The 22,982-nt window shown below is 42.6% G+C and overlaps 2 protein-coding genes across 4 annotated transcripts; one reads left to right on the top strand and one right to left on the bottom strand.

The window, feature by feature from the left end:
* The first annotated feature begins 413 nt into the window (after positions 1-413).
* itpkcb (inositol-trisphosphate 3-kinase Cb) lies at positions 414-17,810 on the top strand. Of its 3 annotated transcripts, none has more exons than XM_035154849.2 (8): positions 414-516; positions 2,874-4,191; positions 13,086-13,185; positions 13,737-13,950; positions 14,279-14,483; positions 14,952-15,053; positions 15,596-15,667; positions 15,825-17,810. In XM_035154849.2, exons 2-8 carry the CDS (start codon positions 3,046-3,048, stop codon positions 16,032-16,034), a joined length of 2,049 nt encoding a protein of 682 aa, XP_035010740.1. In that variant the 5' UTR covers positions 414-516; positions 2,874-3,045; the 3' UTR covers positions 16,035-17,810. The 3 variants fall into 3 exon arrangements, with proteins under 3 accessions (XP_035010740.1, XP_035010741.1, XP_035010742.1); XM_035154850.2 differs by lacking the exon at positions 414-516 and adding an exon at positions 2,541-2,797; XM_035154851.2 differs by lacking the exon at positions 414-516 and having other exon boundaries at positions 2,868-4,191.
* A 554-nt stretch (positions 17,811-18,364) lies between these two features.
* Positions 18,365-22,627, bottom strand: c4h19orf54 (chromosome 4 C19orf54 homolog). Its single transcript, XM_035154854.2, has 7 exons — positions 22,487-22,627; positions 22,086-22,309; positions 21,364-21,432; positions 21,125-21,249; positions 20,655-20,784; positions 20,311-20,381; positions 18,365-19,618 (listed from the first exon to the last, which is right to left on the bottom strand). The coding sequence occupies exons 2-7, from the start codon at positions 22,259-22,261 to the stop codon at positions 19,284-19,286; spliced, it is 906 nt and encodes a 301-aa protein (XP_035010745.2). The 5' UTR covers positions 22,262-22,309; positions 22,487-22,627; the 3' UTR covers positions 18,365-19,283.
* Between the last annotated feature and the right edge of the window lie 355 nt (positions 22,628-22,982).

The raw sequence follows: 22,982 nt of genomic DNA on the forward strand, positions 1-22,982 counted from the left end.
AACATGCTGCTTTCGAATGCTGTCGGTCATCAGGACTTTAAAATACATTTCAATTGTTCTAAGATTTAAATAAAAGTCATGTGTCCCCGACAAGACAAGTTTAAAAACACTTCAATGGTGCAACTCGATGTAACACATCACTGGGAGACCTGATGATAGCTGGTGGTTTTTAGTCAAAGTGTGAAACTAGTTAAACATCTTCAATTTCACATTTTGTTTGATTGTCAGTTGGGATGGTCACTTCGATTATCATGTTAATCATCAGTCAGTTCAGCTTAAGGTGAGTTAAAATGACTGTGACTGCCGTGCACTGTTAGACAAGCGTTATTTCCTCTTACACGTCAACCACGCTTATACAACACAACTGCACACACCCACACACAAGCACACACACTACACACACACTAGCCACACGCACATCCCCCTCACAGCCTGACAGTTAAAAACCCTCCACATCCCTGTCAGCCTCTAACAGCTGCTTCACATGCACCAGAGCAGCAGCTCAGCTTCTGTCTGGTAAGTTACTCACTAAATTATTCCTTTTCTGTTAATTAATTGATCATAACCTGAAATTAGAGCCAAGTAATATTTGATCAACCCTATGAATAAGTTAAGTAAAAGTACCAATACAAATACTCCATGGACCAAATGTTAAGGATTGTATTGGGGTTGACATTTTTGTTGATGAAGGATCATTTACGGGGATACTCACTAGACAGAGAAGGGTTAGGGTTAGGGTTAGGGTTATTACGATTATATATGATGTATATTTTATGTGTATTTATGTTTGACACTTTTTTATTTAAGTTTGTCAGATGTGGAGGTTCTGAGGTTGAGCTTGTTTGTTGGGTGTATGGAGTAAAGTCCTAAATTAGTTGTTGTTCAATAGGGTTGTGGGTTTATTTTTTTATGTGGGTAGTACATATTGAGGAATCTAAATACAATACTATACTACATACATACTCCATCACAAGTTAAAGTCCTGCTTTCATAATAAGTAAAAGAAGGAGTATTAGCACCAGAATGTATCAAAAGTACTCATTAGTGACATAATGAAAATGCATTTACTGTTAATAATACCATTTTTATGTTTTGTAAAGTTTTGGCTGATTGAGGTGGATAAAGTTTGAACTGTAAATATACTGTTGAGTAGATTAATGTAACAACGATTCATATATTTGTACCTGCTCTTATGTTTTGGATAAAAAATCGCAAACTTCAAACATCTGTCAGATAAATGAACTGAAGTAAAAAGTTCAATTCCTCTATCACAAATGTGTGTGAGTGGAGTGATACAAAGTAACCAAAAGGGAGGTCAGACATTGAGTCAGTATGTGTGATTATTTCTGTGTGTGGCACATGATGAGCTGTTCTTTTCCATTGTTATCCTTCCTGTCTCATTTCCTTTTTGTGAGCGTTCCGTCCTCACAGCAGGGTGACTGCAGCCCTGTCACAGTAAAATTCTCTGAATAACACACAGCGACCCACTGTGTCTAATGTAGAATACTTTGAATACATAGAATTTTTCTAGGATACCGTACTGCGTTTCTGAAATGTGTCTTTAATGGGAGCTGTTATTTCGCAGCATATATTTCACTATTAATTAGGATCAAACATAGATGTTGAATCCTACATACTGTTTATATTGGCTGTGTTTTCACAAGAATTTAATCTAACGACTATTTTCAATTAACCGCTTTAGCGCCGAGTAGTTTAGCACAATCATAATTTTCTTCAGCCCTTGAAATGTCTTTCTTTTGTTTGATCAACAGTCTAAAAGGCCCAAAATATTTAAATTAGTCACATAAAATGAAGAAAAAGCAGTGTAATCTCACAAGAGATCATTCAAACATATGACACAGTAAACACATGTGTCACTTATGACAGTAATTTATTAATATGATTGATATATGTTTATATCCCTTAGTGTTCAAGTGGTGGCTGTGGAAAATGCATTGAGAAGTTGGAACTATATCGTTGCTTGAAAAATGACTTAAAACAATTTACAAAAAGTAGTTGACATTTAAATTACAATTGATCCAGTAGTCTAGTGATCAGGCGATTAAAGTATTTTTCCACCCACAAAAAACATTACTTCTAATACTAAAGGGCAATGTAATACTAAATTATTATTATTATTGTTATTATATTGGGTTTTAAGACTGTATTTCCAATAAAACAAGCAACCTGAAGTCACCACTTTGAAATCGGAGGACTTTTACTTCCCCCCTATTCTCTGTCATCTTCTTGACCCAAATATGTATCATTTAACTGAAAAAATAAGTTGTAAAAGATAAACTAATAATGAAAATAATCCTGTTAAAATTGGCTGAAAATGGGCTTGAGTCAACAATTCTTCTACAGTTCCAGAACAACATGCAGATGCTTAATTTCAAACAGAAACATGCTTTGTGTTTACCGTATTTAATTATATTATTTGTATGAAACCAAACAACAGTTCACATACTGTATATCTACACTGTACATCTACATGGAAATACTATAGTGATAGAAGAGGCTTGGCTTGGACATGGGTGCAGTGTCCACACACAGGGGGCAGTATCTCACCGACTAACACCAATGACACTGAGGCTTATTTCCATGAAACTTTGAATTTCCTATTTCCCTGTAATCTTTGAATCACTCCTCGCGTCATGCTCCCCTTTGAATATACTTTCAGGGTCAGTTCAGATGACTTGATCCTCACATGACTTCAGAGCTGATAAATCACAAATTAATTTAAACTGTGGCGACATAAACACAATGAAGACAGTCAGCGTGAATAATGGAGTTTACGGTAAAGGAGTGGTCTGATTGCATTGTTATAACAGGGAGTTAATGTGTTTACTAAATGATTCATGCTTTTCTCACAGATATGAACTGCTCTTACGTGGGGAGGACGGATCATGTTGAGAGTCCACAGAGGAAAATGGATTACATGACTAATGGCTGACTGCTCCGTACGAGACTGTTTGGTTTCAAACCTTCTCAACATCCACTGGTGAAGGTGTGTCTGGCTGCGCTGTTACTACTACGGCATGCGGGATGGGCCAAACGCGCTCGGATCTATCGCGCAGCAGCAGCAGCAGCGGCGCCACCTCCGGAGCCAAGCGGGAAGCGGGCGAGACGACCCAGCGACTCCGCGTCCGCACATCCAGGAGCGGCGAGAAGCGACGCGGGCACCGGTCAAACAGGAATCCGATGAAAAATAAAGTGCTGTCGTGTCTGGGAAGGAGAAAGCGAGACCAGGCGGAGGCGGCGTTCGGTTGCGGAAACGGAGCCGAGGCAGCGACGCGCCGCGATCACAGGGTGGGAAAGTTGCCGAGGGACGAGGTCGTGTCGGCGGCCGGGGAGCACCGAGCGGCCCCGGGTTGTTTCGAGGCACCGCCCGGCCTTGATGAGAAAGCCCGGCGCGTCGTGAGCGGAGAGCGGGCAGCGGCGGGCTCGTCCGATGCGTCAGACCTGGAGAGGCGGCCCGGTGAAGTCAGCAGCGCGGGCGGAGAGGTTCAGAAATCCGTGCGGGAGGACAATGCCTCGGATCCCCCGGCGAGGGCCATGGAAGATCAGCCACTGGGGGGGAACCACCACGGCCGTTTGGGGTCTGGGGTTCGGGTACTGACGGAGACGAGTGGGACCGCAGCCCCGCCGCTCACCTCTGACCTGGACACTCTGTTTAGATTTCTCCCGGATCCACCTTTGGATCTTGGACTTTCGCTCACGGAGGCTAAAATGACTAAAACCGACCGTAGCACCGTGTCGTGTCCGCCCACAGCGGCCGGCGACCAGAACAACTGCTGTGTGGTTGAATGTGAGACCCCCACGGACTCGGATCAGGGCCCCTTCACCCCCCCAGGAGGCCCCAGTTTCCAGGGAACCATACCGACACTCATCATAACCAGGGACCCCAGTCCGGCCCGCTCTCAGGGGAGTCCCCCGGCCCTGCTGAGCTTCTCCACGGAGCTCAGCTCGAGTCTCGATCCTCACGCCGAGGTCGAGTCCCCCTGCTCGGACAGCGGCTGCGGGGGGTCCCCGGCCCTGATGCGCTCCCCGAGGAAGCTGTCCAACTCGTCCTCCGTGTGCCTGTCCTCCGCGTCTTCCTTCGAGGAGTCAGAGGACGACTTCACCGGCAGCGACATCGAGTCCAGCCTGTCTCCGGCCCGGTCTATGTGCAGCCCGGACGATGGGACAGGGGTGAGTGTCTCCTCCACATGTCTTTATCACAACACTTCATCATTAACAGTCACAAGCAGCCTCACAAAAAAGTCATAAACTGATCTCACTGCCTTGAATAGTAAATGCAAATATTATAGTTCAGTGATCATCATTCCTCACCTGAAGTTTACTTCACTATCCTCGCATCTTGTTGGCTTTGATGTGTCTTCATATCCATAGACAGATATAGAGTTTTAGGGACTTGGGTAGAAACCAATATTAAGTAGGCATATATCAAAATATCCATGATTCCTAAGATGTTGTTATCAAACAAACGAATGCAACAATCAAATAGTCGGGTACCCTGTGGAGAACCAACCTTCTCTCCTCCCCCACTTCTCAGAGGACACATGCAGGTCAAAACTTACATCCTGTCACAGCTTTAGCCCCAGGTACAGGTCACCAGACAGTTCAGAGGAGCATTAAGACGCACACGTGCATTTCCAGATTTACTTCAGACAAAAAGATGTTGCACCACAAGTACACAGACGTCATGTCATTGGTCAAGTCACCCGGATGAAGTGCAGTCAGTATAGTAGTGATATTTTCAGATTCCCAAAATATTAAAAAATATAGGACAAGATGGTGAATATCCCCTGTACGTCTTAAAGTCTTTAAGCACAATTTAAGTTACCAACTAACAGTAGATGTTAGCGAGTGAAATAGGGAAATATCTTCAGTTGTGTGCCTTAGCGTCATTAGGTGTATCGGCCTTTTAATCACAAGACACCCTCTTTTAGTGCAGGCCCACCACAGGTTGATCAGACCTGGGTGCATGTATCTCACATATTGGGGCCCAGTTGGGATCTTTCCTCCTGATCCAGAGCCAATGGCTGCAGCGTTATGCAGTGTGTGTGTGATGTTTCTTTTAACGTCTGGTTCAGGGCTTTTCCGTTGATGCCCAGATCTTTGAGCAACCTGATGGTGGATGTTGCAATGAAACCCCTGCAGCTGACCTCCACAGGGCAAACTATTGATTTCCAGCCACGTTGCTCGGCCTCAAATGCCGTGTCTGCATACCGCAGCCTGTTCCTCTCATTCGCTTCATCAACATCGTACTGTGAATTATAGACTGGTCTCAGGGTGGTGGTGACAATATGTGATAGGACTGTAAGCCGCTGGCCCACGTCCCTGATGATGTCCGAAATAAACTAGAATGGCAGTCAGTGAAGTGCAAACTCATAAATATCAGTCCCCCATAGAGATCCACTAATTATTCTCCAAGAAAGCAATGAAAACGTTTAATAGACAGTTAATCTCGCAATGTTAAAGAAAGTAAAGGATCCAGATCCACACCAAAATGTAATAAGTTCTTCTCTGATCCAAGTCGCATCTCTCCACCAACTTCCGTGCTTATCGCTCCTGTAGTTTTTGCGTAATCAAACAAACAAAAAAACCGCTGAAGATAACATAACCTCCTTGGTGGAAGTAATCCGGTTTACCACTCAGCTTGTGTCTCATGTGGTTTTGGTGGACATCTGTTTATTTTAAATTACATTTTAAGCAAATCCGAACAATGAGTTTTGAAATAATTTGTCAAAGAAGTTGTTCAAAGCCTTAACTCACACCGCCCTGATAAGCGGAGCATGACTATCACAGATTGAAACCAAACTGGAGGAAACTGGCTCAGCTCTGTGTCACTCAGCTCCCATGGCTCACCATCACAAGGATCTAATAAGCTCAGCTGTCTGTCGGACTGTTTAACCACCTCTCTAAATGCATGTCTGTGTGATTTGTCATCCCATGACATGGTTGCTACCTCAGCACTGTACAGCTAATTCACAATTAGACCGTACACATGCTATCAGCCCAGCCATAGGTTGAAGGTTTTCTTCTCCTCCGGGCACGAGGCGCAGTTTAAAGTTTCCATGTAGGAAGTCGTCGATGACTCAGAAAGCTTTGATGCACTGTGACTAGAAATGCTTGGAATGAGACGAGGCCTTAAAGCAGAGTCTGTCCTCTAGAGACCGTCCCCACCTCTCTTCTCCACAGGGTGGGAATCCTGAAAGTCCAGGTTCTGTTTGGGCCTGAAGATCTTCAGCTTGATATTCACACTGTGCTGCACTAAACCTATAATCTGGGCAGGGACTGTACTCACGCAAATCGTTTAATGATCTAGCCCCAGTCATTTTTCCACAGGAGACGTTCCACCCTCGTCTGGTGATTTATGTATTTTTCTCCAGAGGAAAAGACAAAAGACGTGACACAGAGAAACACACTTAACTCTCTGACAGCTGCCCCGAACTCTGCCGTCTCTATGATCACGTCGAGGTGGGGAGAGGCCACTGAGCCACGGCTGATATCTGATATGTTGCTGTTTGTCGTCTTTTAAAGCGAGTGTATCAAAGTGAAACATCCAACGTCAACGTTTCAGTTTCTCAGACGTATCGCATATCTACAAGATCAGGCTGACACAATCCTAACTGCCACAACACACACCACAAGAAACCACAAAAGAGAGAGAAACACACACTTTACTTCACCATCTGCATATCGTGTTGTAAGTGTCTATAAAACATAAACGATCGTAACAAATGCACAGTTAGAGCCGAAATGTGTCCGTACAACAGTTTAAAACAAAAATATATTCAGTGAACATTAATATGCAATAGAGGAGCAGCGGATCCTTACTTTGGAGAAGCTGGAACCAGAGCATATTTGGAGTTTTAGCTTCAAAAAGCGATAAAAAATGACTAATAAATTAATCAAAAACGCTGCTTAATATTTTCCTTTCAGTTTAATCAGATAACACAAGCACTGCACAGCTTGTGATAGGTCATTGATATGAATTAGGTGTGGGTGTTCGTCTCCCTATTTGAGTAATATCATTTCCTTTTTCCACTTCTGTAATGTTGGATCTTTTTTTTATTGCAGCTGTTGAAACTTCATTATGAAGCTTTGGGAATACTTATGTCATGTACTAATTTTTCCACATGGCAGACTCAATTGATTCGGCTCCCAGTGTCGGTAATGCTAATCTGAATCAGCAGGTCCTGGGACAGTGTAATTTCCTGGCCGTTACAGCGACGGCCAGGAAATGAGCAACCTGAGGAGTTGCACTCGAGCTGTTGTAACTGACATGATGACGGTCAACTGCGGTTTCTGATAAGAGCCGCTTTTTTAATGGGCACGTCGTGTCCGTTTCAGAGTTGTGTAAGAGCTCTGTTGTCAGTTTTACAGTAATTAATCGAAGGTGTGTGTGTGTGTGTGTGTGTGTGTGTGTGTGTGTGTGTGTGTGTGTGTGTGTGTGTGTGTGTGTGTGTGTGTGTGTGTGTGTGTGTGTGTGTGTGTGTGTGTGTGTGTGTGTGTGTGTGTGTGTGTTTTGTTGTTGGCTTTAGAAGGCTGGGGCCATGCTGTCAGCTCCCAACCAAACCAGTTACATTATGTACGCTCGGTGACGTGAGCAGATACTTGCTCACACATGCATGCTCAGACACACAAACGCAGCGATGCCTTTTTGCATTCAGAGTTGAGTGTGTGTCATGGAAAATTGGGGCTGAAAGTAGAACCGGTTGCTAGGTGACGTCTTTGCCATATATGGTACTTTTTTCTCTCTCTCTCCTCGTCTTGTTCTCTCATTCTCACACACAGTATCTACTCTGTCCCTGACATTTGACTGTTATTAGATGCAAATTCCTACGGACGTCTACCCGGCCAAACAATGCACATATTATTTTAGATTACTTCACTCAAACTTTCTCCCCCCCGACACTCAGCCTTGTACAAAAGATTAATATTTTCCCCTGAGACATCATGAGACATGCGGCGGAACAGAAAACAAGAGGAAAATCAAGGTGAGCTGGCAGTTGAAGTGGAATGAATGGAAGACAGGCAGACGAAAACACACTGAGTTTGAACACGCAGCCTACACGTGAAGATTGTTATTTATACACGCTTATGCAAATGAGCCACAATTGCAGACTTGTTTTCCATTGTACTCATTGTTCAAAGTCCCACACATCACACCCACAGCACCTATACACAAAATCCATGATATAAAGTTAATTAGGAAAACAAATACACTCTATTTACTTTTGAATCCATTTCTATTTTATAATGTTCTAATATTTACAATCTACGGTCTTTCTGCAATAAAAATCAATATCACCCAAACACAAGTAACAAACACTAGGACGAAGCCAAGAGGACGCCGTGCAGCATAGAGGAAATATTCAAATGCTTTAAAGTAACGGCACATGTAAAAAATACTCCATTACAAACAGGAACAATTTATTCAGATCATCACTTAACTCAACATACGGAAGAATCATTATTACTCACCCGTGCATCAATGTGTAAGTAGCAAACAAAGCTAAAAACAAGGGTGATTTAGTGAAGTCTGACCGATTTATTGATCAGCTGATACATCAGCCGAAAGCCTGTCACATATGTTGGTATTGGCATTTCTGTTTGCTGGCTGATAAATCAATATCAGAAAGGTTTTACCCCCTAATATCGGTATCGACATGGCCCTGAAAAATCCATAATCAACCATTTGTTTCAGCACTAAAATATAGAACATACACATTCAAGTACCACTAGAACCAGTAGTATAGTAATACCATTAAAAATGACTAAAGGTGTCTTCTATATGAATCTGGTTGTTGAAGGTGCCACCTTGTGAATGTTCAGTGGACCACCACAGCTGATCTGCTTGAGCACTGAAGACTGAATTCAGAGGAAAGGGATGTGGTTTAATATCAACTGCTTTTGAGGAAAGAGCTCTGACACTACCTGAAAACACCCTCCGTGTATATGTAGTCACTCCTGTAGCAGATGATAGTCGTCTGACAGGTTCTGCTTACACACACACACACACACACACACACACACACACACACACTTATGCTTGTAGGTTACATACTACTGAGGAATTCGTCATGCAGGCAGAAGGAGATCTGGCACTGGGAGCGTATATGGGAAGGCCTGTTGTCCCAACCCTACCCCCATGCTGCCAGTCGCTCATGATGAATCTCAGCTCAGTGTGGGGATCAGGACAGACCCCGTGGGGATTAGGGTAGAAGAGACAGGAAGGCGAGAACAAAGGTTGGACAGAGGCGAAAAGGAAGACGCCTCCTGTGCCCCTGGGGTGAAAAGGTGAATGGTTTAAGGGAGGAAGTAAAAGGAAAGTGGAATAGTTGAAGCAGGCAGATGTTGAAAGAGAGAGGGAGAGATGACAGCTTCAGGTCTGTAGGTACATAGATATGCTTGATTGAGAAAGTGTTACGAGAGGAAGGGAGGAAGGACAGGGTGTCGAAACAGGACACAAATTGAATTGACAAAAAGAGGTTGCAGAGATGGAGATGGGTTCAGTGTGAGAGAGGAGGATTACTAACCAGGCAACACAGGCCTTAGTTTACACCAGGGCTTTACAGACCGACTGGCTGACGCTGAATAACAGGAATAAGGCAGCACATTAGCCAGGAGCTCAGTTAAATAGATGAGGATGAAGGATCTGAGGCCGTCAGGGAGGCACACGTCCTTGGGGGTGCTCGTCTTGGGAGACCCCGCGCTGATGATGCAGAGTGTTTTGTTCTGGCTGCGTTCTGGCTGCGTCTCCAGGGCTGTGAGCGCCGGTGTCAGCGCCTACCTCCTCACACACTGTTACTCTGTCTGCCAGGTAAGAAACAGAATTAAATTCAGCTTAAACCCCAGAGAGTCCATTGTAGCTGCTAACACGTGACCTGAAGGTAGATTATGTCAGATACAGTTGACAGATTTGATTATTGTGTGTGTGTGTGTGTGTGTGTGTGTGTGTGTGTGTGTGTGTGTGTGTGTGTGTGTGTGTGTGTGTGTGTGTGTGTGTGTGTGTGTGTGTGTGTGTGTGTGTGTGTGTGTGTGTGTGTGTGTGTGTGTGTGTGTGTGTGTGTGTGTGTGTGTGTGTGTGTGTGTGTCTTGATGATGAGTATGGGAAACATTCCAGGCATTCCAACCTCAACATCAAGGAAAGGTCTGAAAGTAACAGGGAGGATGGGAGTGTGATGACAGGAAAGAGAAAAGGAATGAAAGCTGTTGCTTGGACAAGAAGTCGACGTTTGATTGAGAGAAAGTGGTGATGAACAAAGAGTCGAGTGAGTCCCATTTGAATGACGGCAGGTCGAAAATAAAAGCAACAGTAGAAAGGAAATAACTTTAGGATGGCATTTATCAATGTCAGGTTTAGGAAACAAAGAGTGATGGAACCAAGCTCTGTGCTATGTGGTGGACACGGTGAAGGTTGGACTGTGTGGGACGGAGACACAGGACGAGACAGTTCCTTCTGTTTAAACTGAAAGAACAATTACATTACATTAGTAGCATTAACGGCATTAGCTCTGGCCGTGACAGGTAACATTAGACATTTGACCCCACAGCAGCAACACATCAACCTGTCAGCTTGAAGCAATTAGAGAGAAAGCCTGATGGCTAGTAGATAAAAGAAGAGAAAGAAAGAAGAGAGGCTGCAGATTTGGGTGACTGCTGCACCTCCCTCTCCCATCCCCCGGGCTTTCATCTGTCACTGAGGGCTTCTTTGGACGAGGACAGGTGCTGCTAACATTAGTTAGATTAAAAGATATTAATGTTATTATGGTCTAATGGGTAAACAGGGTTTATATATGTTATTTCAAATGATCGTAATTAGTACAGCCCAAAGTGCTGATTTTACTTTGGGGCTGGCAGGAAAACTGGAGAATGTCCAGAGCAACTGACTTGGACATCTGACTGAAAGCTGCTTCAAACTGAATAAAAACAAACAGATACTCAGGTTACTATTGTTGATGATAGCAGCAGATTGGCTCACTGGAAAACTGAAATGTTTTAGCTAAAAAAATCAAATAGTTGTTGATTATTTCTGATGATAGACGTATCGATTCAGGTCTAAAAACTTGAGGTTAAACATTTCCTCACAGTCAGGAACAATGTTATTCTTTTGAAAGGACCAAATGTTTACATGTACGTACCAGTGCCCCCTCATTCTCTCTTAAACACTCCTGTGTTATGAACCTTACATAACAGGTTCATAAATATCCCTGACAGCAGCACTTTGGAGGCTGTCGACAGTTTTACTGTACTAACCGGGTGGAGCGTCTGCAGCTTGTTGTGTTTTACAGGGGTTAAGATTGGAGGGGGGGTTTGTTAAAGAGGATAAGTGGAGCAATGGGATTTTTGCTTCGGCTTACAGAATATTTCAGCATCCCAAGAGTTTAACCAACCACTTTACTACCCAACCTACCTACCTGCCTCCCTCCCTCCCTCACCTGCCTCACCTCCCTACCTAACCCCCTTAACCTCCCTGGTTGAAGTAATTAGACCAAATAAATGAACATACAGAAGCAGCACATCATGGTTTTGACCCTGAGCTGGTCACTGAAGCAGAAAAAAGATTTGCGGAAAATGAACTACAGAATTTCCAGCAAGATTTCCAGCGTTACGTTTACCAAAGTAACTGTTGCTCACAACTCGTGGACACGTTTGTGCTGCTGGTATGTGGGTCAAAATGTGAATCTGCTTCGATTAGTCAAACATGTCGAAATGAGCGAGAGGAATTTTCGTCATGTTGCAAATTGCGCGCTTCCCTTTGGAGAAATGCAGTCGCTGTACACAGGTTTCATCAGCGTTCTTTGACCTGAGGTGGTGGAGGGTGTGTCGGGGTCATGTGAACGGTTTAAAACTTTCCAGAAGTGACTTTCATTACACTTTTGTACACACCTTAATTTTCCACAAGTTTCCAAGTTTTCTGGACATTTTTCTACGTTTATATCTGCAAACAGCTTAAAACTTAGATAAGAAGATTATTGAAAAAGGAGCTTTCAGAACCTTGTTAAATCTTAGGGTTTCAAAACCTCTCCCCATAAACTCTTTCTTCCTCTGTGGTAAACACACACTCACAGTTTTTGTTGTGTGTATAATTCCTGCAGTGAGACTGTTTTATTGTGACAGAGTTTGAACGGAGCAGCTGTGGAAAGAATGCGAGTGAGGAGAGCAGAGATAGGCCGATATGTAAACATGGCAGAGATAGGCTACTAACAGACGCTATTTAGTAATAAAAAGATTAATTTATGATTATAGCTTCTTGTCTCTGCATTATATTACTCATGTTAACCTGTTCTCTCTCTGTCACACACATACATCCTGTTTTTTAATCATGTATCTCTGTTATTAAAATTTATTTTATATGGTACAAACATTGTAGGAAGTTTTAAAAGAGAGGTTGGAAATTGGAGAAGCCAAGAGGAAATATTGAGTGGTATTGTTTGACTGTTGGTAATGTCCATTACAATGCAACACATTCATATCTTAAACTGGCTGTCCCGTTTGTTGTGATTTCCCCCACACACACACACACACACACTTTAATCAATCGATGTTATGTTCCTCTCAGATTGCTTACGTCAAAGCCGCTGTTGCACACTGTCCTTGCTCTGGTGTTTCCCAACACAGATAAACGTTACGCACGCACACACGCAGCACGCACGCACGCACACACACACACACACACACACACACACACACACACACACACACACACACACACACACAGAGTTTCAGACAGTACTGGTCTGTTTTTACGACACCACAGAAATGTCTTTGGTAAATGTTTTATGAATGGGCTTTGTGCACCTGGGTGCATAACCTTGGGTGCAGGGGAGGATCTGTCCAATGTCTACTGACGTGTGTGTGTGTGTTTCGGATGGGGGGTGTATGTGTATACTACAGGGTGTGGTTCCCTTTAATGAATAATCACTATTGGCCTGTATATAGCTCTGTGCCCTCTTTCACAGGAACATAAACCCCCACGTCGGTCAGTCAGTGCTTCTGATTCTTTGTTTATGTGACCAACTGCAACTTTTCAACGGGAGGATGACGTTCTTTGTGGTTTTTGTGTTTTCCAGAATAGGTCCTGGCAGAAGCTGAAGACGATGGTTCACTGGTCCCCCTTCGTCGTGTCTTTCAAGAAGCGTTACCCGTGGGTGCAGCTCGCCGGCCATGCAGGTATAAATAAATACAGAGTGTATATATCTCAGAAAAATACGTATACATGTTTATTCTTCAGCCTCATTATTCAAAGAAATGTTTTTTTGTGGAAAAATGAGAAGATCAATGCAACTCACATGTTTTTGTTAAATAGAAGGTTAAATCTAACAGCCATGTAGCTTAGCATAGCATAAAGAATGGAAACGGGGAAACAGATGCAAAGTTAACGAACCCCGTCAACACTATCGGCACATATGAAGCTCAGTAATTATCACATTATACCTTGTTTGTTTAATCTGTGTAATGTACAATGACAAGTTGTGGTTTCTGAGATCTGGAGCTGAACCAAAATGTAATGGCTTTTTCTTTGGGTCATGCCCCACCCCTCCACAAACGTTCATGGAAATCAGTGGAGCAGTTTTCGCATGATCCCGCTAACTAACAAAAAAAACCCCGGAGACATAACATAAACATGAGAAAAGTATCAATCTCCTCATCTAATTCCAACGAGTGTATTTCCCAGAATGTCAACCAACTTTTTTTTAACGCTCATTCTGTCTCTTCTCAAGGTAACTTCCAGGCGGGGGAGTACGGGCGCTTGTTGAAGCGATACTGTGAGTGTGAGCAGCAGTGTCTACAGCAGCTGATGAAGGACACTCTGCGGCCATATGTGCCCGGTTACTACGGCGTTGTGCAGCGAGATGAGCAGGACTATAACCTGATGGATGACCTGCTGGCTGACTTTGACTCACCCTCCATCATGGACTGTAAAATGGGCAGCAGGTAAGAACATGTTATGCTATAAGAAACTGTAGAAGAGAGTTTATCAGAGCTTATCTTATGTTTTTGGAGGTAAAGTGATCCTTAAAAATGAACCTTTACACACATAAGGGCCTTAACACGGGTTACTCCCACCAGCTTTCTGCCTCGCCATCGTACCTTGCAATAAAAGTAGCTGTATTCGTCATCAGCAAAGTGGTTTACAGGAATAAAAGTGCACTTTAAGGATATAAAATCATGCAGAAAAAAAAGTAAATTAGATGAAATAAAATGTAAAATACATTCTAAGTGATTCAATTGAGAAATTAAATATCAACCCTTAACTTTTTAGGACGTACTTGGAGGAGGAGCTGCTAAAAGCCAGAGAGCGTCCACGTATGCGGAAGGACATGTACGAGAAGATGGTCGCGGTGGACCCCGGGGCCCCCACCGAGCAGGAGAAGGCCCAGCAGGGCGTCATCAAGCCCAGATACATGCAGTGGAGGGAGACGCTCAGCTCGACGGCCACTATGGGATTCCGCATCGAAGGCATTAAGGTCAGAGGTCACACCGGAACACACACGGCACTGTGAACATGCAAGTCAGTGTTACCAAAGAGAAAAAATAGTTTCCACCAGAAGTAAACCAATCAATGGGAGTAAATATTTATCAGTTTGTTCACTGGATAGACCACACACACACACACACACACACACACACACACACACACACACACACACACACACACACACACACACACACACACACACACACACACACTGAAGTGAAAATGCAATCAACTGTAGATCTGCTGTTACTAAAACATGAATAAAGTATATGATCTTCTGTTTGTCCAGTTGAAGTATCCACAGCAGCTGTAACTGTAGTTACATTTTTTCAAAACCACAACTCCAGAACATGCATGTGTTTGTGTTTGAGGAAGATGTTGCAGGTCATAAAAAAAACCAATAAAGTGCAGAGAGGAATGAGAATAACAGTCTGACGTGTTTTGTCTTTTTCTACAGAGAGCTGATGGGACATGTAACACCAACTTTAAGAAGACGAAGCACAGAGAGCAGGTGATGCAGGCCCTGAAAGACTTTGTCGACGGCAACACTCAGATTCTGGTGAGTCACAAGTTCACTGGCAGTTTTTGTAAATGCAAAATATTTATAAAGTTTAGAATAAAGATTTAAAAACAAATCACGATGAATACAGATATTGTGAGCTGTGTGATTTTAGTCCCTTTTTTTTTTTATTTGTAGTGTACAAATATTTAAATAATGTTAAAGAGTATCCCTGAAATGGTTCCACTGAATATTCTAAAGTTCATATAATCAAAAATGGGAATAATTGTACAGTTTTGATGTGTTTATTTGAGCGAATTTCCAAATCCTCTAGTTTTTTTACATAGATAAATTTTTTATTTCTGTGTCATACCAATGATGCATTGACCTTTTCCCTTCCTCGGATTTCATGACACCCCTAATTTACAAATACATACATCTGCTTCCGGTATAAACAAACAAATGATTAAATAAATGCAGAAATAAATAGATAGGGGAAAGGAGAAGATTTGTACACCAATAAGGAAAAAAAGGAAACTCAAAGAAGTCTTTCTGTTCTCACTGTCTCATACCCTACATCTCTTTATTCTCCTTTTCCTTAGAAACTCTACCTGCAGCGGCTGGAGGACCTCCGCTCAGTCCTCGAGAAGTCGCTCTTCTTCAGGACTCACGAGGTGAGACAAACTGACACACAACTCGGTTTCCATGGTTCCTGAACAAACCTGTTGGCCGACTTTCAAGATCTGTGATATCTTGCTGTCATTACCTCCTGTGTGTAATTGCTCAGACGCCTCAAGCGTCACCAGTCTCACCGGTTTCTCTCCGTCGCAGGTTGTGGGCAGCTCCCTGCTGTTTGTGCACGATGCCTCTGGGAAGGCCCGGGTGTGGATGATCGACTTCGGGAAGACGGTCCCCCTGCCCGACCCTCAGACCCTCGACCACAGGACCCCCTGGGTGGAGGGCAACAGGGAGGACGGCTACCTGTGGGGACTGGACAACCTCATTGACATTTTCAGCAGCATGCTCCCTCAGATGCCTTGAGAGGGAGAAGCAAGAGACTTGAATGAAAGATTGATCCGAATCCAAAAGGTGGAAGATTATGCACGATCAGGGGAATCTGAAAACTGACAGAGGAAAGAGTAGAAGAGTATTTCAAGACCCCCTATATGATCCAACTGTCTCTATCCACATGGACCTGTTAAAGAAGAGGAGGGCAAACAAGAACAGGATTTCTATTGCAGAGTGGTACATGCTAAAAGCCAATGTCATGCAACAAGCTCCATCTGTGGAGGAGGAGGGGGGGGGAGGAGAATTGACACTTCCTGCAAAGACACACTCAACATTACTCATCTCCCTCCTCACCAGCTCCCCCTGCTGGTTGGAGTTGCACAGAGCGCTCAGTATGATCCTTTTGTTTAAAAACGCAGCTTTGGAGGAGTTTGGTAACGGGGAGCTTTATTAATGTCATGGACCACTTTTGATGTGTAAACACTAAAACACTGGTCAGACCACGTGTTAACTAACTCGGTGTGTAAATACGACTTTATTTAAACCTTTTTTTTGGCCTTGGTATAACCTCTTTACCTTGTACGATTTCTGTGCCTGGCATTTCGTGAAGTACGAGCTGTTTGATCATTCCAGTGCAGTGGACTCCTGCTGTTTCTCTTCCAAAGAGTTCACCCCAAGTATAAACTGATTTACATCTAATCCCAACGTTTAACTTCTAGTAGAAACTCATATTTTCTTATTTGGATTTTTGTGTGATTATGCAGTGAAAGATGTTTTTTTTTTTAACAATAATCAGCTTGGCAGCCACGTTTGTTGCACTATGGATCCTCACAAAGCCATTGAACAAATCGAGCAGTGCCTCTGTGCGTCTTAAAGCGGGAAGCAGCAGTCAAGTACTGGGTTTACAGCAGTTTAATGTGGATTTAATCTCTCACCCCTTGATTCTCTCTGATCAGTGTCGCAGTTGATTTTTTTTTTTTTACAGAAAAGTCAAGTGATGGCGTTGAGGGTGAAATGAAACTGGCATTACCTGATTAAACTGATCAGACTTTTCATGAGATTTCACTTATGCGGCGCCTTCCCACGCGGTCATGAAACTGGGAAATTTGAAAGTGTCTTATGATACAAAGGACAATGTATTATTGAGTATCAGTTTAAAACACGAGGATGTTGTAAACCTCATTTTGCTAAACTCAACAGGAGGTTTGTGGGTTTGGATTTGTGTACGCAAAATCAAGAGTTTACGACATTTGTTATGGTTGGATATTAAGGCAGTGCTTATGATCATATGATTCCTTCACTGGAATGCAGCAGGTTGGTGAACATAGCTGTCTTCAGTCTTCCAGAAAGATTTCGTCTGTGTCACTCCGCACTGCGAGTGTGTGTGTGTGTGTGTGTGTGTGTGTGTGTGTGTGTGTGTGTGAGTGAGAGAGCTTGAAAGCGAGTGCGTGTGTTTCTCCACATAGGCGGTTGACTTGGCACACAAATTGTCTACGAGTGCTGCAAATGTTTTGACTTCATGAAATTGGAATTTAAATTCAGAGTTTTTCCATCTCTGTTAAACAAACGTACAGGGAGAGAGGAGGAATAATGTTTACAAAGTGTTTATATTTCTTTACCCACAAATCCTCTATATTTGTAAAAAATGGCAAACTGTCAGCTTTTCAAACTGGGTGCTGCTTTATCGGAAAGAAAACTGGATTCATAGCCACATTTTGTATCTTTTGAAGACGGCGCGTTTTAAAAGTTGTCTGTCCCTGCTTTGTCCAGAAGGTTGTGGATTGCAATAAACTGGAAATTAGTTTTGAACGTTTGTTTTTGTTTTCACTGTCGCACATAACACAACTCACATCACATGGTTCTTTAAATATCAATCCTACATGGATTTCAGTGTATAAATATAATTTCCAAAACATGTACAGGTAAGTGGTGAATTGAGATGAAAAAATATGAAAGCAAAATGTCACTGAGTAGAGCGCATACCTCTGCCAAGGCCCCACTGTCTCCTCATGAAACCACGTTTAAATTTACTAGATCCACATTTTTATTTGGATCTGAACCAAATTTCACATTTATTTATAGTCCCATTAACATGTCTGACTTTTTTTCCATCAATGAATTATTCTCTGACAAATCAAGGGAAATATTGAGAACCTCCAATCGCACAATGTTAAAGAAGGTAGAAAAAATTCTTGGATCTGAACCCTAATCCAGACCTTCATTCAAATGTTATGGGTTCTTCCCTGGGTCCCTGATATACAGTCTATGGTCATGCCCCATCACTTCACAACATTTCAATGGAAATCAGTTCTGGAGTTTGTGTGTAATCTTGCTAACAAACAAACGCAGATGAAAACATAACCTCCTAGTTAAAACCATTTATTGTATAAATATCACATTCACTCTGTGATGATTTCATCATGTTGTAAACCTGCAACACAAACATGTAATTCTCCATAAAAACAGCAGCAGTTTCTTAGTTAAAATTCAGTTGTTCTGGTCTATGGGTGTGTAACAAGTCTTTTCACATTATATGTAATTTATAATTGTGATTAAAATACTCATATTTTGTCCATTTGCATTGTCATAATTTCACATTTTAATTTGGGAGGTCTACTTGAACAGCTTTACATGCTGTCATGTTCAAAACACACATTATTTATCTCATATCGGTCAGCTACATTCTTTTGTAACTAGTGAACCACTTAGAGCATGTGTCAGACACGGCTTCTGCATAGGATCAAAGCAGAGCCTGCACCACTGTGAGCTTTGCATTGTGTAATTAATATATAATGTCATGTGCTATTCAGGTCAATAAATAACAGACACCTCATGTTTACACCACAGGCACTTCATACGGAGATCATGATCAGATTTTTTGCTGAACATTAATGAGGTAACACAGAGTTAATGTGTTCTTTAGGACAAACAGCATTTCGAGAGCCTCTCATTCATCTTTATATTACTTATAATTTACCCACATTTTCCACTGAGGCCTTATACGAAGAGAAATCTCCCTGAGTTTTTTTTAAAATAGTATTTTACTCTAAATGTTCTCATAGCACCCATCACTAGTAGACGCAACAACCATGCTGCATCAGTATTGTGCCAAATACAGTATATTTACAGTGTGAAACTCAGCTTTAAAGAATTTTTCACAGCCCTGTAAATTTACTGTAGGTTCAGTCATATTGCATCATAAGAACCCACTGTGATGCCCCTCAGCTTCTCATTATTACTTTGAATTGTTCCCTGCACGTTCTCAATTGCAGCAAACACTTATTACTGCCCCTGTGTCCTCGTGTGCAGCAGCACCGCCTGTCCAGCCAGCCCAGCCTCCACGTCTCCGCTGGGAACCACATACCGGATCCCGTCACTGGCTCTGTGAGGGTCCATCGTCCTCAGCTGCTCGTTGCTCTGAGCTACGCTGTCCAGGCTCCACAGCTGGTAGCGCAGGCTTTTACCCTGCTTAGCCAGGACGTAAACCTCTCTGAGCCCCATGCTGCGGACGGGACAAGGGGAACTGGTGTCGCTGGGCATGTGAAGCCAGGGAAGACTGGGATCAGGCTGGGCGCCACTACTGCTCACACTCCCCTGATCCAACCCGAGGAGAACTCCTGGAAAGAAAAGATTCAGTAACTGTCTGCGACATAGAGCCCTGAGGTGAAGATTAACAGTTAATCCAGGTTTACATCTGTAAATCTGACATTCTCAGGATATTCAGTCTCATTAATGTGTTTAAAATAAATCTGACCTAAGTCACCATGGAAACGTATCCCTCCAGAGGCGGTCACAATCAATCTGCCTGACAGTTTCCAGTAGATGTGCAGTAAAATTAATTTCACATAATGACATATGATGAATCTAATTAAATTGGTTAAAAATCCAAGGTCACATCTTTTTCCATTAAAGTATCTGCACAGTATTTCAGTCAGTGTATGTTCTTTTAAATATATAAATAAATTACAATTTCTATTCTCTGTCACCAAATACCTATTAAAATATACCAATTATCTTGTCTTCCTATGAAACAAATTACTTGGATCCAATTTAATACATCTGAGTTGTTCAAATATATGTTGCATCTTATACAGTGTCACCTATGAGTTAATTTTCAGCAGCAATAATAACACAAATATACTTCAAATCACTCAAAGTGGAATTTGAACCTACAATGTCATAAATTACAAATAGTGCGCAGGAACTTGGATCAGCTCCAAACCAGCTTCATCATACAATAGTAAGCCTTGTTTTTCTGAACCACCTTTACAAAGCGCCCCTCTGGTGAGTGAGCGATATCCAGTCTTACCTGAGGCGACGGCCCAGTGCGCCCTGTGGCCACTGCGCTGGCACGGCTCGTGGTTGTAGTCCTCATCGTATCTGTACTTACTGTCAAAGAATTTGACAGTGTAATCGGTTCTCATATAACTGACAGCACAGCCTGGTTGATACTAGCTTTTTGAAGCCGATACACATCAGTATTTGGGAGAGCACAAGAGACTTCTTGCTCTGCACGCTGCACTTTTTCTCACTGTCTTGCTAATCCATAACCTTGTAGAAAAATGCTGAGGCCGACACTTAGCAGCCAATTTGAGTCAATTGTTTGTGCATCAGCAGTAAAAAGACTTTTGGTTTCTCTTGGGTTCAGGATACGGGAGGAGAACGGGCTGTCTCCCCCACAGATGTGTGATGACAGCTGCAGCATTGTCACCACTCAAACCTCCAGACAGCAGCTCGGCCTTACAGCTGCAAACCTCTTCTGCCAGGAGGGCCATGTTGTTGGCTGCCAAAACAAAAACCTTAATGAGAACATTAAAAAAAACAAACAGCTGAAAACTCAACACAGAGTGACAGTTAAATATGTGAATCAGTGAATCACCAAGAAAACAACCCTAACCCTTCACATTCTAAATAACATCCTGCATCATGCCCTTTCAGCTAAATGCCATATTTGCTCTTCTAGTGACACCTAGTGACGCCTAGTGATGTATTTAGCCTTTGATTCAGGGCTTTGTCAAGCGATCCATGATGACAGGAACACACCCCTCTTTACTCTTGTTTCACACTCTCATTTTGTTTAAACAAACTGTACCAAAAAAACACTTTACACATTTTCTTGTTACCTGAAAACATTTCACCCTGCGCTGTGTATCCTCTGCTCAGTGCCGTCTGAACCACGGCCTCCATGTCGACACTCAGTCGCGGCTGCCGGAGGTGAGCAGCCATCCACAAAGCCACCAGACCACACCTGAAAGGTAAATGGTTGAAGTCACACCTGGTTTAATATGTCACTATAATATATACACACCAAAGCATTCAGGTCAAACTAAGAACATAATGGTCTGATTGTACTCTGACTCACTGAGGACCATCCTGGATGAGAGAAGGCACGTATGTGTTCACCAGGATCCACTGCAGGTCCTTCCTAAAACTGAAGCCAAGATCATCATGTAACATAAACAAACACTTTTCCATTAAAACGACTGTGTCGTCATACTTTCCAAAGTCAAACAGCTTATTTAGAACAAATGTTCAGTCTGTTAGAGTCTAGTTCAACAGCACAAATATAAATATTTTTTGTGTAGTTCATGTTTACTTTATGGTGGCTGCGTGTTTCGACACATCTACTAGTCTTATGTAAGAAAGTGGGATGGACAAAATATTAGGAAACACTTTTCAATTTGTTTTCATCAGCATCTGTCTGTTATTTGGCAGGCTAATGCAAAAACCAATCACCGTGACACTTGGTAGAAGGATGTGATATGAGTCAATGAGATGGATCCAGGAATTTTCTCCTTAACATTGCGAGAGAGGGCCTTTTTCGACACTTTGGTTTATTTCTCACAGAATGTATAGAAAAGAAGATAACTTATTATAAATTAAGGAGTAAAATGCTGGAAGGGTGAATCAAGTCCAGGGCCGGTTACTGGACTCAGGGAGGAAAGTGTTATTCATTCGTCTTTGCTCAGATAAACTTGTATCAGTTTATGTGATGTTGAACCAGATTCCAGACAATGAGACCAGAGTTATCAGAGGTTCAGGTTAAATGTGATATTTGCAGTGTTTCCTCCCAGTGACTCTCACCTGCTGTCCCTCTGGCTGAGCAGTGAGCAGGCCTCGGTGTGGTCTCCCTCCACTGGTCTCCTGCTGCTGGCTATGGTCTGATACAGCTTCTTCTTACTATCTGCTGGGGCTGGAGGAGGAGGAGGAGGAGCAGGTGGAGGTGGTGGAGGAGGTGACAGGGAGCACTCCACTGACATGTCCGTACTGGTGCTTCCAAATGAAGCCACGTATGAAGGAGGGAATAACTTTGCAAGAAGCAGGAAGTGGCAGCAGCTGTTAAAAACCCTCCATACAGACTCAAGCTAACTCTGACAGGTCAGCTAACAGCTCTGTTGCTAACAACAAACTGCTGAAGTTCTTCCTAAACAAATAAAACGTCTCCTGTAAAACTGATCGATCAGTGATTAACTTTTAATATTCACCTATTTCTGCTCATCAAACCACCGCAGTTACTCAGGGAACAGCCCCGGTGTTTAGTCTCTTTGTGTCTGAGCAGCTTCTACCTCCTGGTTCTGTCCATGTTAGTCCCACTTCTTCGTCTTCATTACCGGAGGAAAACACGCTCATACCGCCCCCTAGTGTATCTTCTGATTTTAGACCACAAAGAAGTGTCTTGTTTGGCTTTCCCACATTGTACCATTCCATTTATATTTGTAAAGAATGTTCTATATATGTTCAATATTTTAATAATAATCCAATAAAACACCCCAACTCCCCCTAGTGTATCTTCTGATTTTAGACCATAAAGAAGTGTCTTGTTTGGCTTTCCCACATTGTACCATTCCATTTATATTCATGTATATTTATATATAGGAATGTTCTATATATGTTCAATGTTTCAACGATAATCCAATAAAACACCAAGACGCCCCCAGTACATTTTCTCTTCCTCCCATTTTCCACCACTCAAACCCTCCA

This window comes from Hippoglossus stenolepis, chromosome 4 (genome assembly GCF_022539355.2).
Source record: "Hippoglossus stenolepis isolate QCI-W04-F060 chromosome 4, HSTE1.2, whole genome shotgun sequence".
NCBI lineage: Eukaryota > Metazoa > Chordata > Actinopteri > Pleuronectiformes > Pleuronectidae > Hippoglossus > Hippoglossus stenolepis.